Source organism: Chanos chanos, chromosome 6 (assembly GCF_902362185.1).
Source record: "Chanos chanos chromosome 6, fChaCha1.1, whole genome shotgun sequence".
Classification (NCBI taxonomy): Eukaryota; Metazoa; Chordata; class Actinopteri; order Gonorynchiformes; family Chanidae; genus Chanos; species Chanos chanos.
This window is the reverse complement of record NC_044500.1, coordinates 29007931-29022456: the sequence shown is the minus strand read 5'-3', so window position 1 is coordinate 29022456 and position 14526 is coordinate 29007931. Positions and strand designations below refer to the sequence as shown.

The window sequence follows — 14526 nt, the reverse complement described above, 5'->3', positions numbered from 1 at the left end:
AATGCAGATTTTGAGACTCACAATCCTTCATCTCTGTTCATTTCTCTCTTTCAGAGTTAAGTCTATTTTAAAGACATCCTTGGCCAAATAATTCAGTGCTTCAAAGAAATCTAAGGTGCTTAATTTTAGTTAAAGGGCCTGGATCACTTCGTACATTGTTTTGTAGTGTGTATTGTTTCACTTGAATTCCCTTTGGTGTGGTTGTACACAAATACTTCAGATGAGGCAGAAGTAGAGCTTGTAACCTGAAATTAAAAAGGAATGTGAACAAAAATATGAACAACAATAGTATTTCAGTTGTTTTCAGTGCAAACTCTTGTCAGTGCAGTCTTGTTTTTAGATAAGTCCATTCGTATGGGTTTAATGGGTTACAGACCATGTAGGCCTATTACTGTGCATAGGGTAGGATATGTATTACTGCATAATTCCTTTTTTTTAACAGGTAGTGAATACTATACTAAAACATAACCTATTTTTATCAGCCTTACTGGGAAATCACGCTTTTTCTTTCACTCATCAGTTTTGTTAAGTATCTTCAAAAAGACTGCTGACTGTGATGAAAGGGCAGATATATGATATGGGGTGCTGGACATTAGAGACATGTATGGGCTTTGTGTTCATAGCAGTGATAAGTCTAGGTATTGACTGCTTTGTGCACAGGAAGGAACAGCAGACCTGTTTGAATTATTAATGTTGGTGCACACCAGCTGCTGAGTCCGTCCTTGAAATTACTGTTGGTATGAGTTAGAGTCCTTCTGGGCACTGTGTTGCACAAGTGTCGTAAAGAAAATGCTTCACATTGTATCTGCTGGTGAACTGCATCTGAGTAAGTGCTTTGTGAAACTCAAAACAAAAGAAACCACTGCAGGGAGAAAAGAGGAAGTGAGGAATTTCAAAATGCAAAGTAGAGGAGATATTGTTGACAAACTGTGAAGAGAATAGAGTCCATTGTTTTTACAAAAGCATGAAGGGCTGTATTAACCAATCTGAAATGAGCTACTGGTGATCATTCTTTTTCTTTTCTATTTTTTTTTTTAAAACTTGGATTCAGATCTTGTTGTTGATTATGGCTAAGCAGCTCCAGTTAAACTATTTGAAAACTGGGGACATCTAGTTCTTTGAGAATGCTTATCTGAATTGTTTTAGCAAATAAAACCAGCGTAACTTCCACACAAATTTTCCCTTCTATAGTGTCCATCTGTTTGGCCTTTTTAGGTTGGTTATCTTGGCAGAAACATCTTCTCACCCTCAACCTGCCACGTGATCTTCCCCAAACTCTTAAGCAAATCAGTGGCAAAAGAATGATGCCATACCATCAAACTGATAGTAAGATGCTAAAAATAAAAGCCACGTAGATGTCAGTTCATTTATGTATGTATATATGTACATATGTATGTATGTATGTATGTGTGTATGTATGTATGTATGTATGTGTGTATGTATTTACTTATTTATTAGCTGTGAATAATTCCAGATTATTTATCACAAACAGTGATCAAGTTTAAGTATAATAAAATGATTCATTGGGCATATCACTTGAATCCAGGTGAACAACAAAGCTTTTTTTTCTTTTCTTCTTCTTCTTTTTTTAAATCTGTAACAGCCACCACATGCTCAGTGAGCTCTACAGGCCATTTTACTGGCAGATAAAGATTAAAAAAGGCAGCTATAAAAATGAAGGAGGAAGCAAGGCTTATGCCGCTATCTGACTGTGCAGGACATATTGTAAATCAGGAGATATGATCTTAGTGTGCGGTAATGAAACAAAGATCTAATCTTGTTGGGGGAAAAACCAGCATATTTTGCTTAGTAATGTTTTGCATAAAATACTATCCTGTATTCACTATATTTCTGAATTTCTTACTATTTCAAGAATCACCTGTTTATGTCGTCAATGTTTATCCATGTGATGTAGGTTATAATTTTTCTTTCAGAATAAACTTTGGTTAGTAGATCTATGGTTAAGAATCACAACTACTTTGAGCTCTTTACTGAAAGCTATTCTCAGCTTTGTCCATAGTTTTCAATGACAATGCTGTGTTTCGCAGTGTTTAACCCCAAAGAGAGACGCTGAATATTGGAAACATGATCACCTGCCATATGGGAATTCTGGCCTTTGCCGGAAAAGGACTGCAAGATTTGCCAGTGTAATGTGTATTTACAGAGCAGAGAGAAGAAAAACAGGGAGTGGAGGCATTGGAGAGAGCAAACTCATTTACAATGAAGAAGGCTGATTAGATTTGCGTACAAGGGCTAATACACAAAATGGCAATTACCCAACGAAGCCAGATACAAACAGGAGCTAGAACTGTACAGCACAGCAGATCTGACCAGCACATACAGACAGAGCAAGGACAAAACATGAGGAAATTGAGGAAGATTGAAAATGTGACGCTGGATGAGAATGAGGGTCATGCAGTTACCTACACTGTAGAGTTGAATGTAGAAAGAGGAAGAGAGAGAGGAGAGGCAAGGTAACAAGTAGAAAAGAAACCATGAAAAAATCAAAGGAGAAATGAAGGGATCAAAAAGCATGGAAGGGAAGTATAAAAGGGTGAAACAGAAAACATAACAGAAAAGGTTTAAAAGGAGAAAGACATGAGTGAAATACCACAGAGAGACTGGAGGGTGTGTGTGTGTGTATGTGTGTGTGTTAGTGTCTTGGACAGAGTATTTACTTTCCTTGCACATTAAAGCCTGCAGTAGCTAACAACAAGATGCACGCTCAGCATTGCATCAACATTAAAGCTGACACTCGATTCATTCCGTAGCATGTCTTGGCAGCTGTGAGCCTCCACACACTTACACTCACATACACACACTTACACACACACACACACACACACACACACACACACGCACACGCACACACTGACGCATGGACACATACTGCGGTGAGCTGACTTTTGGACTTTGCTGATGTAACACTAACTCCACACACCACAGTCGTAGTCCATGTGTCTGCCTCTCCCACTGTTCCATCTGCAGTTTCAGTTACACTTTATCTCTCAGTTTTGCTTCAATGATTTTTTTTTCTTGTACCTACCAAATTTGACTTGCTCATATTTACAAACTTATTAAAAGTTGTGTTTATAGAGAATTCTTAACCTCTGAAAAAACTCTGAGTTGTCTATCTGGAGAGATACCTTTAACAGTCAACTACTTTTTCATTCATCACATACAAAATTAGATTCCTCTAAGGTCCAAAACGTACATGGCCTGAAATGCATCTGTACTTGCCTGCAAATCAAATGCTGTTTTTTTCCCTGTTAGGTAGGTAATTGGATTTAAATACATTTTTGACGGTGCTTGCTTTCTCTTTTCCCTAATGCTCCCTTCTGGGTGGGACTGTAGGTGGGCTGGTGGTCCCTGTAGAGCTTGTTTTATTGCCATGGTGACACCCTGGAGATCAGACAGCATTTTTCACTTCAAACCTTGTATGTCATTCTGCCGCATGCTGCTGTGGGTGTTTTTTTTTTTTCAGCCCTTCAATTGCTGCATGTTTTCTAAACAACCTAAAGAGACTCAGTCCGCATAAACTGTTGCATACCATGAGAGAAAAACATGTATGATTTCTCACATATTTGAAGAGCCAGTTAATAAATGGGCAATTAGAAGTATTAGTAATGTTATTAGTGATATTAGTAATATTTGTGATATTTCTTGGTAATTACGTGCTTTGGCAATACAAAGTTCAGTAAATTAAAATTTTGAATCGAATTCTAATAGTTTCTATATTCTATTTAGCTCTGTTCACATAAACAAGCTTTTATAAAACTTGCAGTAGGGCAAGATAATAATTTCATTTGATAATTTCACTTTGTGAAATTGTGACAACCAATACAAGTTGTTTTGAAAACAAGCAATCTCAGGATTTTTATTTTGACATTAAAATCTGTAGGAATCTGGTAATGTGGGTTCTCCTATGTGTGAAACGTTGGCCTCGTCTGCAGCAAAAATAGGATCATGACAAAGATCATTTGACATAGACCACTGCAATGTGGCGCAGGGTAGAATTGCACAGTCATGCTTCAACCACCAGAACATCAATACTTTATTCCATTACATAGGAAAAAAGAGAGAGAGAGAGAGAGAGAGAGGAGAGAAAAAAAGAGAAAGAGGGGAATATGTAAAGAAAATGCATATACTGCAGTATTCTAAAATGCATAGAGTACATGAACAACTCAATTTTACTTGACAGTTCAGGTTGCATTAAAGTCCTATTCTCCATAATATATCAAAAATAACTGACATGCGCTTGGCTTGGATTTGCTGAACTACTCTTAGTCAACGTTAAGTGAACATTGTTAGATGCAAAAGTGCAATGAGAAAAATGGAAGGACAAAAGAAGCAGAGAGTGATCATGAAGAGTACAGTCAGATGAGAGCTCCAGCAGGATGTCATTGATGGGAAAGTGCTGAAGGACAGGGGACAGTGAGATGTACAGTGTGTACGGAAGAGGCCCGCAGTATCTACACACATGCTGTCAAGGCAACGGGGCGGAGGTGGTGGAGAGGTGGGATGGAGAGATGGTGATGGAGGGAGAGAGATGGAGACATCTTTAGTGATATGGGGCATTAATGTGGGAGACCGTTAGGATGCCTGCCAACAGCACAGGACAAAAGGGAGGGGCAGGGAAGAGAGTAATGGAGAGATACAGAGAGAGATGGAGAGAGAGAGAGAGAGAGAGAGAGGGAGTAAGAGAGAAAGGGGGGGTGATGAAGGAGAATGGATGGAGAGAGGGTCTGCAGGGAGGGAGTGGCCAGCACTATGCTGAGGAGTGATGGATGGACAGTGAGAAGAGGAAGGCGTGGGCTCTGGAGACCAGGGAGAGGTGGGGGGTTAGGGGGTGGGGTGGGGTGGGGTGGGTGGTAACGCTAGGGAGACAGAGGTGGGTGGGTGGAAGATGCTGGGATGTGATGATCGGCTGGAGTGTATAAAAGCCCTCGCCGCTCTGTGTTGGACGTCCTGTTGCTTTACTCGCTGCTTCTCAGCTCTGACCTCCTTCTCCACACCCCTGGTGAGAGACACAGAAGAGAAAGAGAGAGAGAGAGAGAGAGATAAAGAGAGATAGTCCAGCAATACTCTGAAAAGAAAACAAACATCAGCAGCCAAACCATGAGTCACTCCTCTGTCCGCACCTCTTACCGTCGCACTTTTGGTGGACCCTCCTCCATGTCCGCGTATGCTCCTCTTTCATCCCGCATGCCCTACTCAGGAGGACGTTACCTCAGCTCCATGCCTCCGTCTGTTCCCTCTCGCTCAGTGGGCTACCGGGCTCGCTCCAGCACTCCTACCTCTCGCGTCTCCTACGACAAGGTGGACTTCTCGCTCGCCGAGGCCGTCAACCAAGAGTTCCTGGCCACGCGTAGCAACGAGAAGCAGGAGCTGCAGGAGCTCAACGACCGTTTCGCCAGCTTCATCGAGAAGGTGCGTTACCTGGAGCAGCAGAATGCTGGGCTCCAGGCGGAGCTGAGCCAGTATAAGGGCCAGCAGCAGGGCCAGCCCAACCGAGCCAGCGAACTTTTCCAGCAAGAACTCCGTGAGCTGCGCAGGCAGCTGGAGCTCACAGGTAAAGACCGGGACCAGATCCAGGTGGAGAGAGACAACCTGGCCGAAGATCTGGCTTTACTCAAACAGAGGTATGTTATGGGGAATGGAGGGAGGAGGGCAGGGCATGTTTTAGGGTACAGTCACGTTTCCAAAACTATAATTAGCAAGAACGTTTGCCAGATAAGTTGATATGGGCAAGGTTTTGGGAAGTAGCTAAGTGAAACTTCTGACATCATGCGAAGTAACACACGAGAAGGTTCTTGGTGTTAAAAGTAGGTGTTTTGTTTCTGAATCTGATTAAATGGGGGATTTAGGTGTATTTGTGGAGCCTGGTATTGAGAGATCAGTTTTGGTTTGGGGGGGGGTTGTTAGTGTGTAGAAAGAGAGGAGAGACTACAAGAAGTGATAGGAAGACAACTCTGTAGAACTGAATTTGGGAGAAAAAAGTTCCTGATTAAATAACTTTCAGGACTTCATTTCCCATTATCTGACTTAAAGTTTATGAGGGTGTGGAAGGAGTGTGGGTGGGGGTGGTTTAAAGGTAGGTTTTCTCTTCAAACCGTAGTCCTTAGTACTAACCACCTGCTCCTAAGCATTTGAACACACACACACACATACACACACCCCTGTATACATCCACATCCACATCCGCACACACACACACACACACACACACAAATACACACACACACCGGACACTATCACACTTTTGGAGGGGAGTGTGTCGAACTCACTTAGGTCCTTGGGAACTGAGGCTGTGGCTAAAATGATTTCTGTGGTAGTGGGACAGAATGGGTGTGGCACCTTGGGAGGAAAAAGACATAGAAACAAAAGAGCTGCATCATGGACCCTCCCCCTTCTCCCATCTCTGCTGCAGTCTGTATGTGTGTGTGTGTGTGTGTGTGTGTGTGTGTGTGTGTGTGTTTAAGAGGGGTGGGGATTGGAGGGTGGTGGCTGAGGTATGTAACAGATCCTGAATGCTTAACCGCTTGTACAGTGCTTTACAGCATCATCCAATAATTATGTACATAAAACACACACACGTGTCCATATAAAAGTCCAGTTAAATTACTATGGTCATGAATGGATCACAGATAAATTAACTTTCAAGTGTACTTTTTCCATGAACGATAATAAAGAAACATAAAAAAAGCATTTAAATAGCACAGAGAAAATGTAAAAAGAATTGCAAGTAGCAGCTGATCTTGAAGTGGTCCGGAGACTTTAACAATCTAAATTACATAATAGCACATTGTGGATGCTAAACAATCTCCTTCATGGAAAGTTTAGACTCAAAACTACTAACATTCACAGAAGAAATGGGGGCTAGGTAGCTTGACTGCACGGGAGGAGGAGTGTCCAGAGGGAGAAGGGGTGTGGACAGAGAGAGACTGGGGGGGTTGGGGTGTTGGAAAAATCAATGTAGTTCAATATGCAAACCTCCATTAGTGGGTGTTGGGTGTCCCAGGCTAGTTGGCTGGTGCCAGGTACCACATTAGGAGAACAAGGTGGACCTCTCCTATAGGACCTCTGCAGACACACGCAAACCTGTCTAGCTTTTTGTCCATTGATGCACCACATTGTCTTTGTACAGAGTCCCATAAGACCCACATCAAGAAATTTGCCTTAATTACATTATACAGAACGACTCTATTTATGTGGGAAGACTGGAAACTGATATGGCAGTAATGAAAATGTCTCAGACAAATCAATGAGGTTCACACAGCCTATCTTTGGAGTTCTATTTCTTCATTTATTGTTGAAAATATTTCTTTATCAAGGAACAGTAGATCTGTGCAGGGCTCACAGATAAATATTTTACCAGGGGGGTGTTTAATACAGTACTGTTTGTATAGTTCCATCTTTACTTCAGACACATTGGCAAAGGTCAGTAAACTTCAAGTAGGACAATATTTCATATTTCTTCTTGGCAAACTGTAGTTTGGAAGACAGATGCTTAAACAGACTTTATCACACAGGTCAGCTTCAGCATATGCCGCGCCAATAATCTCGGTGGATGTCCTCTTGGAATGCCTTCAATGAGTCGTGAAAAATGGCTAACAAGCATCTGGTATATTGTAAAGGCACCACGTGAGTGAGGCAGTATGGAAAAATCAAATCAAATCTAAGAGGTCAGACGTTGTCCTCTGTGATGTGATTACACGCTGAATGTCAGCTGGAGCGACATTGGCCCTCTCCTAAAGAAGGGCTGGGTGACTCAGCTGCTGTGGGCTCCATTTTATCTGTTAAAAAGACACAAATTAAACCTCAGAAGAACACTTATGACACATGGGGTTATACTTGTGACCTCTAGAGGATGGTTCATTTATCAAAACTGGAGATGGGACAGTGTAACCCATGTCACCCCCTCCTTTGATACACCGTCCCAAAACCTTTTAGTGGCCATCAAATTAACTAATTGGTCGCAGGGCACTTTGCCAGCTGATGTCCATTCATTTTAGTGTGGAGACTGCCAGACTGGTATTTTACTGAGTGCACTTACCCAAGCCCATGCTCCCATCTTCAGTGGCCTCATGAACTCACCTGGGAACATTTTGTACAAAATGCAACTGAAAATAAAACTTAAAATGGGTAAATTATTCAGATGTCGGACGTCATCATTTAATTTCATCCCAGAACATTTCTTCTTATCTATTTTTAATGTGTTTCTATTTCAGTGTGTCAAAAATTAGCCCAAACCCAATGACCCATACTAAACAACTATAAGAAATACAGTGATGATTTTTCGTTGTGTCTTTTTTTGTGTGTGTGTGTGTGTGTGTGTCCACTCAGGTTTGATGAAGAGACCCAGAAGAGACAGGAGGCTGAGAATAATCTGGTTTTGTTCCGCAAGGTAAACACAACCAGGAGTAACACACACTTCCGCCCTTTTCCTGACTGTATCTAATTACAGTTATATCCTTTCCACATCCAGCGACACTCATAGCCATCACTCTTGAGTCTGTAATGTACTTTGAGACATTGGTAGCATCCTCACAGCTGATATTGCATGTGCTGGATCAGCTAAGGTGTTTAATGATTATGAGTGAAAGAACAAACTCAGCCTTGGAGTGCTCATGTGCCATACTGACACGTTGATGTTGGGTGGTCACAATAGTGACACCCTGTGGTGAATAAGATCACACAGAAGAGAAGCCATATCCCCATCTTTGGTCATAAATCTGTCTGAATTTTTTTTAATAAGGCAAATGTAATTTGCCTCTGGTCATTACTCCCTTGTTTCTCTATAGGTCAAGAACTGTTGTTCTTCCATTAAGAAAGGACAACTTTATAACAATAAATACTTTTTCTACAAATCTAGCAGCAAAATTAAATGTTCTCTATTGACTGATTAATTCATGAGAGGAAAAAACTTAAAACTCACCATTTGTCTTTTGAGTGTCTCCATCCCATTGTAATTCTGTAAGGGTTTGCTACTTGTGACTATGCTAAACTCTTTCTCGTCTGGGAGCAGGATGTGGATGATGCCACTCTGTCTCGTCTGGAGCTGGAAAGGAAAATTGAGTCTTTGATGGATGAGATCGAGTTCCTTAAGAAGCTCCATGATGAGGTAAATGGATCATGGCGTTGCCGTTTGGGAACAGACCAAATTTGGCAACAGTGACTGAGCTTCCTGCCAAGAAAACACTGGATGCTTTTTTCTCCCAATGTCCCATATCACTACAGAATGCTCTTTTTTAAAAAAAAAAAATTTGTTATTAAAGCTGTAATAATTTAAAATATCTGAACTGAAAAAAATGACATTGGGCCTGATATTCATTATATTAAATCTGTAGCTCATAGTTAAGTATATAACAGACTGTCCTTTTCTTTTTTTATATAACTTTTTTCTCCTGAAGAATTCATTCTCTTCCTTTTTCTTTTTTTCTCAGAGGGATTATTTGTTCACCAACATATAAATTATTATTCCTTTCCTCTTTTTAATCTACTTTCCCTTCTCCTGTTTGTTTTTGTTTTTTTTGTAATTGTGCTCTTAGTTGTTTTCTCTTCTTGCCCTTGAAAACAAACATGCCACTGCAAAGGAATGAAATACACTGTAAATTTCTTTTTTTTCTGGATTACCCAATGGAGACAGAAAAGCATTATTATTAAATCACCTACATTTCATTTTAATTTTCTTACAAGGATAAAACAAACCAAAAGTCAACAGTTTTCAGAACATAAATATGTTCAGTTAAACAATTTTTAGTAAAAAAAAAAAACAAAACTAGGTTTGACCATGTGTCTTGTCCCTCTGTCCCTGTAGGAGATCCAGGATGTGCAGGTGAGTGTTCAGACCCAGCAGCTGAAGATGGAAGTGGAGACATCTGCACGTCCTGACCTCACCGCCGCCCTGAGGGACATCAGGGCTCAGTACGAGAACATTGCCACCAAGAACATGCAGGAGTCTGAGGAGTGGTACAAGTCTAAGGTGAGGGACATCCTGGAGAACACATGCTTTTGTCTTGTAACAGAGAGAAATGAGAAATAATCCCATGGAGAAATGCATTCGATCTTTCTGGAAGATCTTTGAACTACAAAATGCCCATGAATTATGCTCTAATCCAAGGTATCTGGTTTCATTCTGGATTGTGTTTTTAGAACAAACTTTCTTGTCCACAGCCTTTTATACTTCTAAAAACTCTCTCCGTCTCCTGTTGATCCTGCAGTTTACTGACTTGACGGACTCTGCCAAGCGTAACGCTGAAGCCATGAGACAGGCCAAGCAAGAGGCCAACGAGTTCAGGAGGCAGATCCAGTCCCTCAACTGTGAGATCGATGCACTTAAGAGCACGGTAAAGCTCAGCTCACATTATATATGCATATGAAAATATGAAAAATGGATTTAATTTGCTTTTTTGATTTGGTGCAGTAGTATTTTTTTAAACAAAGATACATCTTTTTCTTATTGGCCTTTGCAATTAGTTAAATTAATTGAAAATGAGCAAAACAACTGCTTAATTTTGGGGACTTTACCAAACTGACACAAGTATTTCAGGATTATGTGGGCAAAATTCATTGACTGAGGTAACAGTGGTTTAATATTCCAACAGTTCTTTCACACAGCAGTCTACACAGCTATTGCTACGTTTTTCCAACTTATACACAGTCATTCCAAGATTTCCAAACCGCACACCATTCTCTGAGTCTCATGTTGAAACAGGGAGATTTAATAGGTCTTTAATACGATTGGTTAAAATCCAGCTGGTAAACTGATATAGATAAAATGTCATAAGAAAGTTTGTTTGTGTGTGTGTGGACCACAGAACGAGGCCCTGCTTAGGCAGATGAGGGAGATGGAGGATCAGTTCGGAGTGGAAACTGGGAACTACCAGGACAATATTGCCCGTCTGGAGGAGGAGATCCGTCACCTGAAAGATGAGATGTCTCGCCACCTGAGGGAGTACCAGGACCTGCTGAACGTTAAAATGGCACTGGACATAGAGATCGCCACCTACAGGAAACTGCTTGAAGGAGAGGAGAGCAGGTATGAGACTGAAGAAAAACTACAAAGTCCTGTAACTCCAATCACATGTTTTGATCCACCTCATGATTTTTGCTATCTTTTCATCTGGTGTTTTTCAGGATTGTTGTTCCCATTATGAATGTATCCTCAATGCGTGGAGGTGGTAAGTTTGTTAAAATGTTTGCAAAAGGCTCACACATTGCATCTCTGATGTTTTTACAACTGTCTTCCTTCCTTCAAAGTCAGCCCAAAAGCAAAAAGACTTTCTTATGCGCACTGATGGAAACAGTGCTCATCAGCAGCTGAAGGAGATGATTCCCAAAAAAACATGCAGTGACAATTAACACATGCATTATCCTTTGATATAATCAGACTAGCATTAGTAGAGCTATTAAATGAGAAATGGAACTTGTGCACTGCTAGCGTAAGTGTCAATACCGCATCTTGACAAATGCTTCTTCATATTCTTAGACTATGACCAACCCTCTGAATCTGGACATGGAAAGAAAGTTGTGATCAAGACTGTGGAGACTCGCGATGGAGAGGTAAATTCTTAATAATGCTACAGATTTCTCCCTTATTTTTAAGTGTTTTCATTTTCCTCCCCAGTCCAGCCAGACATAGTCCCCCATATCTTCCTACACCCTCTAGAAATTAGCACATGACTTTTGTTGGTGTTGTTTGTTTGTTGTACAGGTTGTGAAGGAGTCCAGGAAGGAGAAAGATAGAGATTCCCGCGACTCCCGCGACTCCCGTAGCGCCCATGATTCTAAAGACTCCGACAGGGAGGATTAGAGTAGTTAGTTAGCAATTGCTTGTTCCAGGATCAAGAAAAATGTGAATAGTACAAAAATAGTGAGAATGAAGGAAAAAAAATAGCAAGAATGATAACAAAAGAGCTAAACGATGCTTATGCCATATGTACTGCTGAATGTCCATGAATGAATATCAAGAATGCCAGTAGGATTATTAGAGAATCATTTCTGAATCAATACTGTGATCTTCAGTCTGAGGAGATGTTTGGGATGATGGTACCTTTAAGAAAATTCCCTCGAGTTACCAAACGGTGACAATGGTGCTACAACAAAAACCTGTCATTTGTAATTAATGCTTAGCCTTAACCTAAGGCAGTCAAAGATGCAGACAAAGACCATTTTAAAAAAGATTTAAGTAGTAGACTCAGATGGCGTCTAGTCAAACACACCCCAAGACTTGACAGTGAGCACAGTCACAGACATGATCACTGAGAGACACAGACTCACACAATCAATGTTGTATTTATACATAAGAATGTGCAATCAGAGACATCTATTGTACTCTTGTGATTGGCATAGGTATGGGGGCAAACCCAACCTAGTCAGCTTTTATATACCACCTGAGGCCTTTATTTACACTGAAAACAATAGAATTTTCTAGACCAATCTTTTTTGGTGCAACTTAATGCTACCCAAAAAAAAACCTAAATGCTAATCAAATGAGAAACCAGTCAAAGGTGGATCGGTTCAGAGCTGGATTAAGGCACTTATTTCCTCGTAGGTTTTCTCTGGTCATAGTCACTGCCAGGTCATAATCTAATCTACCTCTACAGTACTGAAAGGATAAGTAAGGGAGGTTTTGGGAGGGGTGAAGGGTAGAGGGATGCTTGTGTTACACTGGCCTCACACAAACACAATACTAACTGCTGCCAGATTCTGTTATGGGTCATTCAGTAATGCCCTTCTCTTAAATTCACTGGTGTCCTCTCTTGCGTGTTTGATGTGGCGCGTGTTAGACCGCTAGCAACATTTAATTCTCGTCATTCCACAAGATGCATCTCACCAGGAACGTGTTTTTGCAACTATTTCAAAATGTGTTTTTCTGCTGCCATAGAGAAAATAATGAACAAATGAAAAAATTCAAATAAAGGAAACTGGAACAAAAACATATGATATGTGTTTTTATAAGCTCTTATATAAGTCTCCATTCTAGATATTTCCATTCTGCTTAAAGGAAAGACCCTTGGGGAGTAACTTAGAAAGCATGTAGAATGTGCATATTTCAGCTAATGTAAACAAACAAACAAACAAACAAAATCAATATATTTGTAATAAAACATTTAAAACAATGAAAGCAAAAAATATTTTGCTAAGCACTTAAGTATCTACAGAATGTGTAATCAGTAACCAAGAGCAAAACAAACAAACAACAATTAAAAAAAATATACAGGTGTATTACAATTAGTGTAGTACAATCATTGCTATGGCATGGATACTGTGTTTTATTCACAATATCAGTCCACGTGTGATACATTTACAATTCTAGAAGTGATTACATACCTTTTGTAACTCAGAAAAATTAGAAGAGGGGACAAAAGCAGATATTAAAAAGAGCACGATAAGAAAAAGCTCATTAGCTCCTCAGAGTGCTTCTTGAGAATAGCATGTATAAATAAACCGCATACACTTAAAAAGCTTGAGCACCTCATATTCACTCTCCAAAAACAAATATTTGTTCAAACACCTTAAAATCCAACATGTGAGTTTTTTTCTTTTTGGTTTTAACCCAGGTCTAGGCTACAAACACCTTATTCATCAGTCACTTTCTAGGACAGCACTTAGACAGTGATATCAGGCGTCCCAGGATGGGCTTGGTTAATATCACATGGGAGAGTGGCTGACAAAGAAAATGTTCACCAAAACAAGGGCAAGCTAACTGCCCTTGAACGGACGACCTGTAGGTTGACAAGGGGACAGTGATTGAGGCTGCGCGAGTTGCAGTCTTTCACACTTAGTACTCCCATAAAGTTCTTAGCCGCTTAAGTAATTGTAGTCTGCGACCAAAATACTTCATAGACTAAAGTAAATGAGTGTATATTTACGGCTGAGCTCGATATAGCCGTGCCTATTTCAGCTGCATTAAGTAGTACGGTGAAGTTACAGAGCCGCTTAAACGTGCATGTTCAATTCACTATGCAGTAACAAGGAAGAAAACAAAATTCATAAATTTTATAGGGTAAATATTTTGTGCCATGTATTTTTCGAACATGTATAATGCACTGAACGGACAAAAAGAACAGATAATTTGGTGTAATTTTACACATCGGTGTGACGTGAAACGTTGCTCAAGGCACCGCGTAGGTCTTTTGTGGTCCTCTTTAAAATGTACAGGTTTTCTGAACAGTCGATGTCACGCAGTCCTTGAATGTGACTGGGTTAAACCATTGGTGCGGTCTAAGGGTTTTCGTGTTATCAAGATAGCCTCAAATTACGGTTACAAGAAGGTTATTTACCGGGATCGGCATGATAATTATCGTAAACTTGAATATACTGTGCAATTATTAATACAATCAAAACATTTTCTTTATATTTCAGTAAATGGGCATACCCAAGTTAATGTTGGTACAAACTCTATAGTGAGCAACGCGTTGTTTTGACTCTTGTAGCAAGCCACGGAATTACAGCTATTTCATTCATCTATTCGAATGAACCAAAGCTGCTGTCTTACGACAACAGAGCTCCATCTGAATA

General features: G+C 40.3%; 1 protein-coding gene across 1 annotated transcript; it reads left to right on the top strand.

The window, feature by feature from the left end:
* The first annotated feature begins 5118 nt into the window (after positions 1-5118).
* Positions 5119-11815, top strand: prph (peripherin). Its single transcript, XM_030778231.1, has 9 exons — positions 5119-5642; positions 8347-8407; positions 9029-9124; positions 9821-9985; positions 10224-10349; positions 10821-11041; positions 11140-11183; positions 11492-11565; positions 11717-11815. The coding sequence occupies exons 1-9, from the start codon at positions 5119-5121 to the stop codon at positions 11813-11815; spliced, it is 1410 nt and encodes a 469-aa protein (XP_030634091.1).
* Positions 11816-14526: the final 2711 nt, after the last annotated feature.

Coding starts and splice junctions, on each gene's coding strand:
- prph (XM_030778231.1), top strand. CDS start 5,119: ATGAGTCACTCCTCTGTCCGCACCTCTTACCGTCGCACTTTTGGTGGA. Junction 11,184..11,491: donor ATCCTCAATGCGTGGAGGTG/GTAAGTTTGTTA, acceptor TCATATTCTTAG/ACTATGACCAACCCTCTGAA. Junction 11,566..11,716: donor TGGAGACTCGCGATGGAGAG/GTAAATTCTTAA, acceptor TTTGTTGTACAG/GTTGTGAAGGAGTCCAGGAA.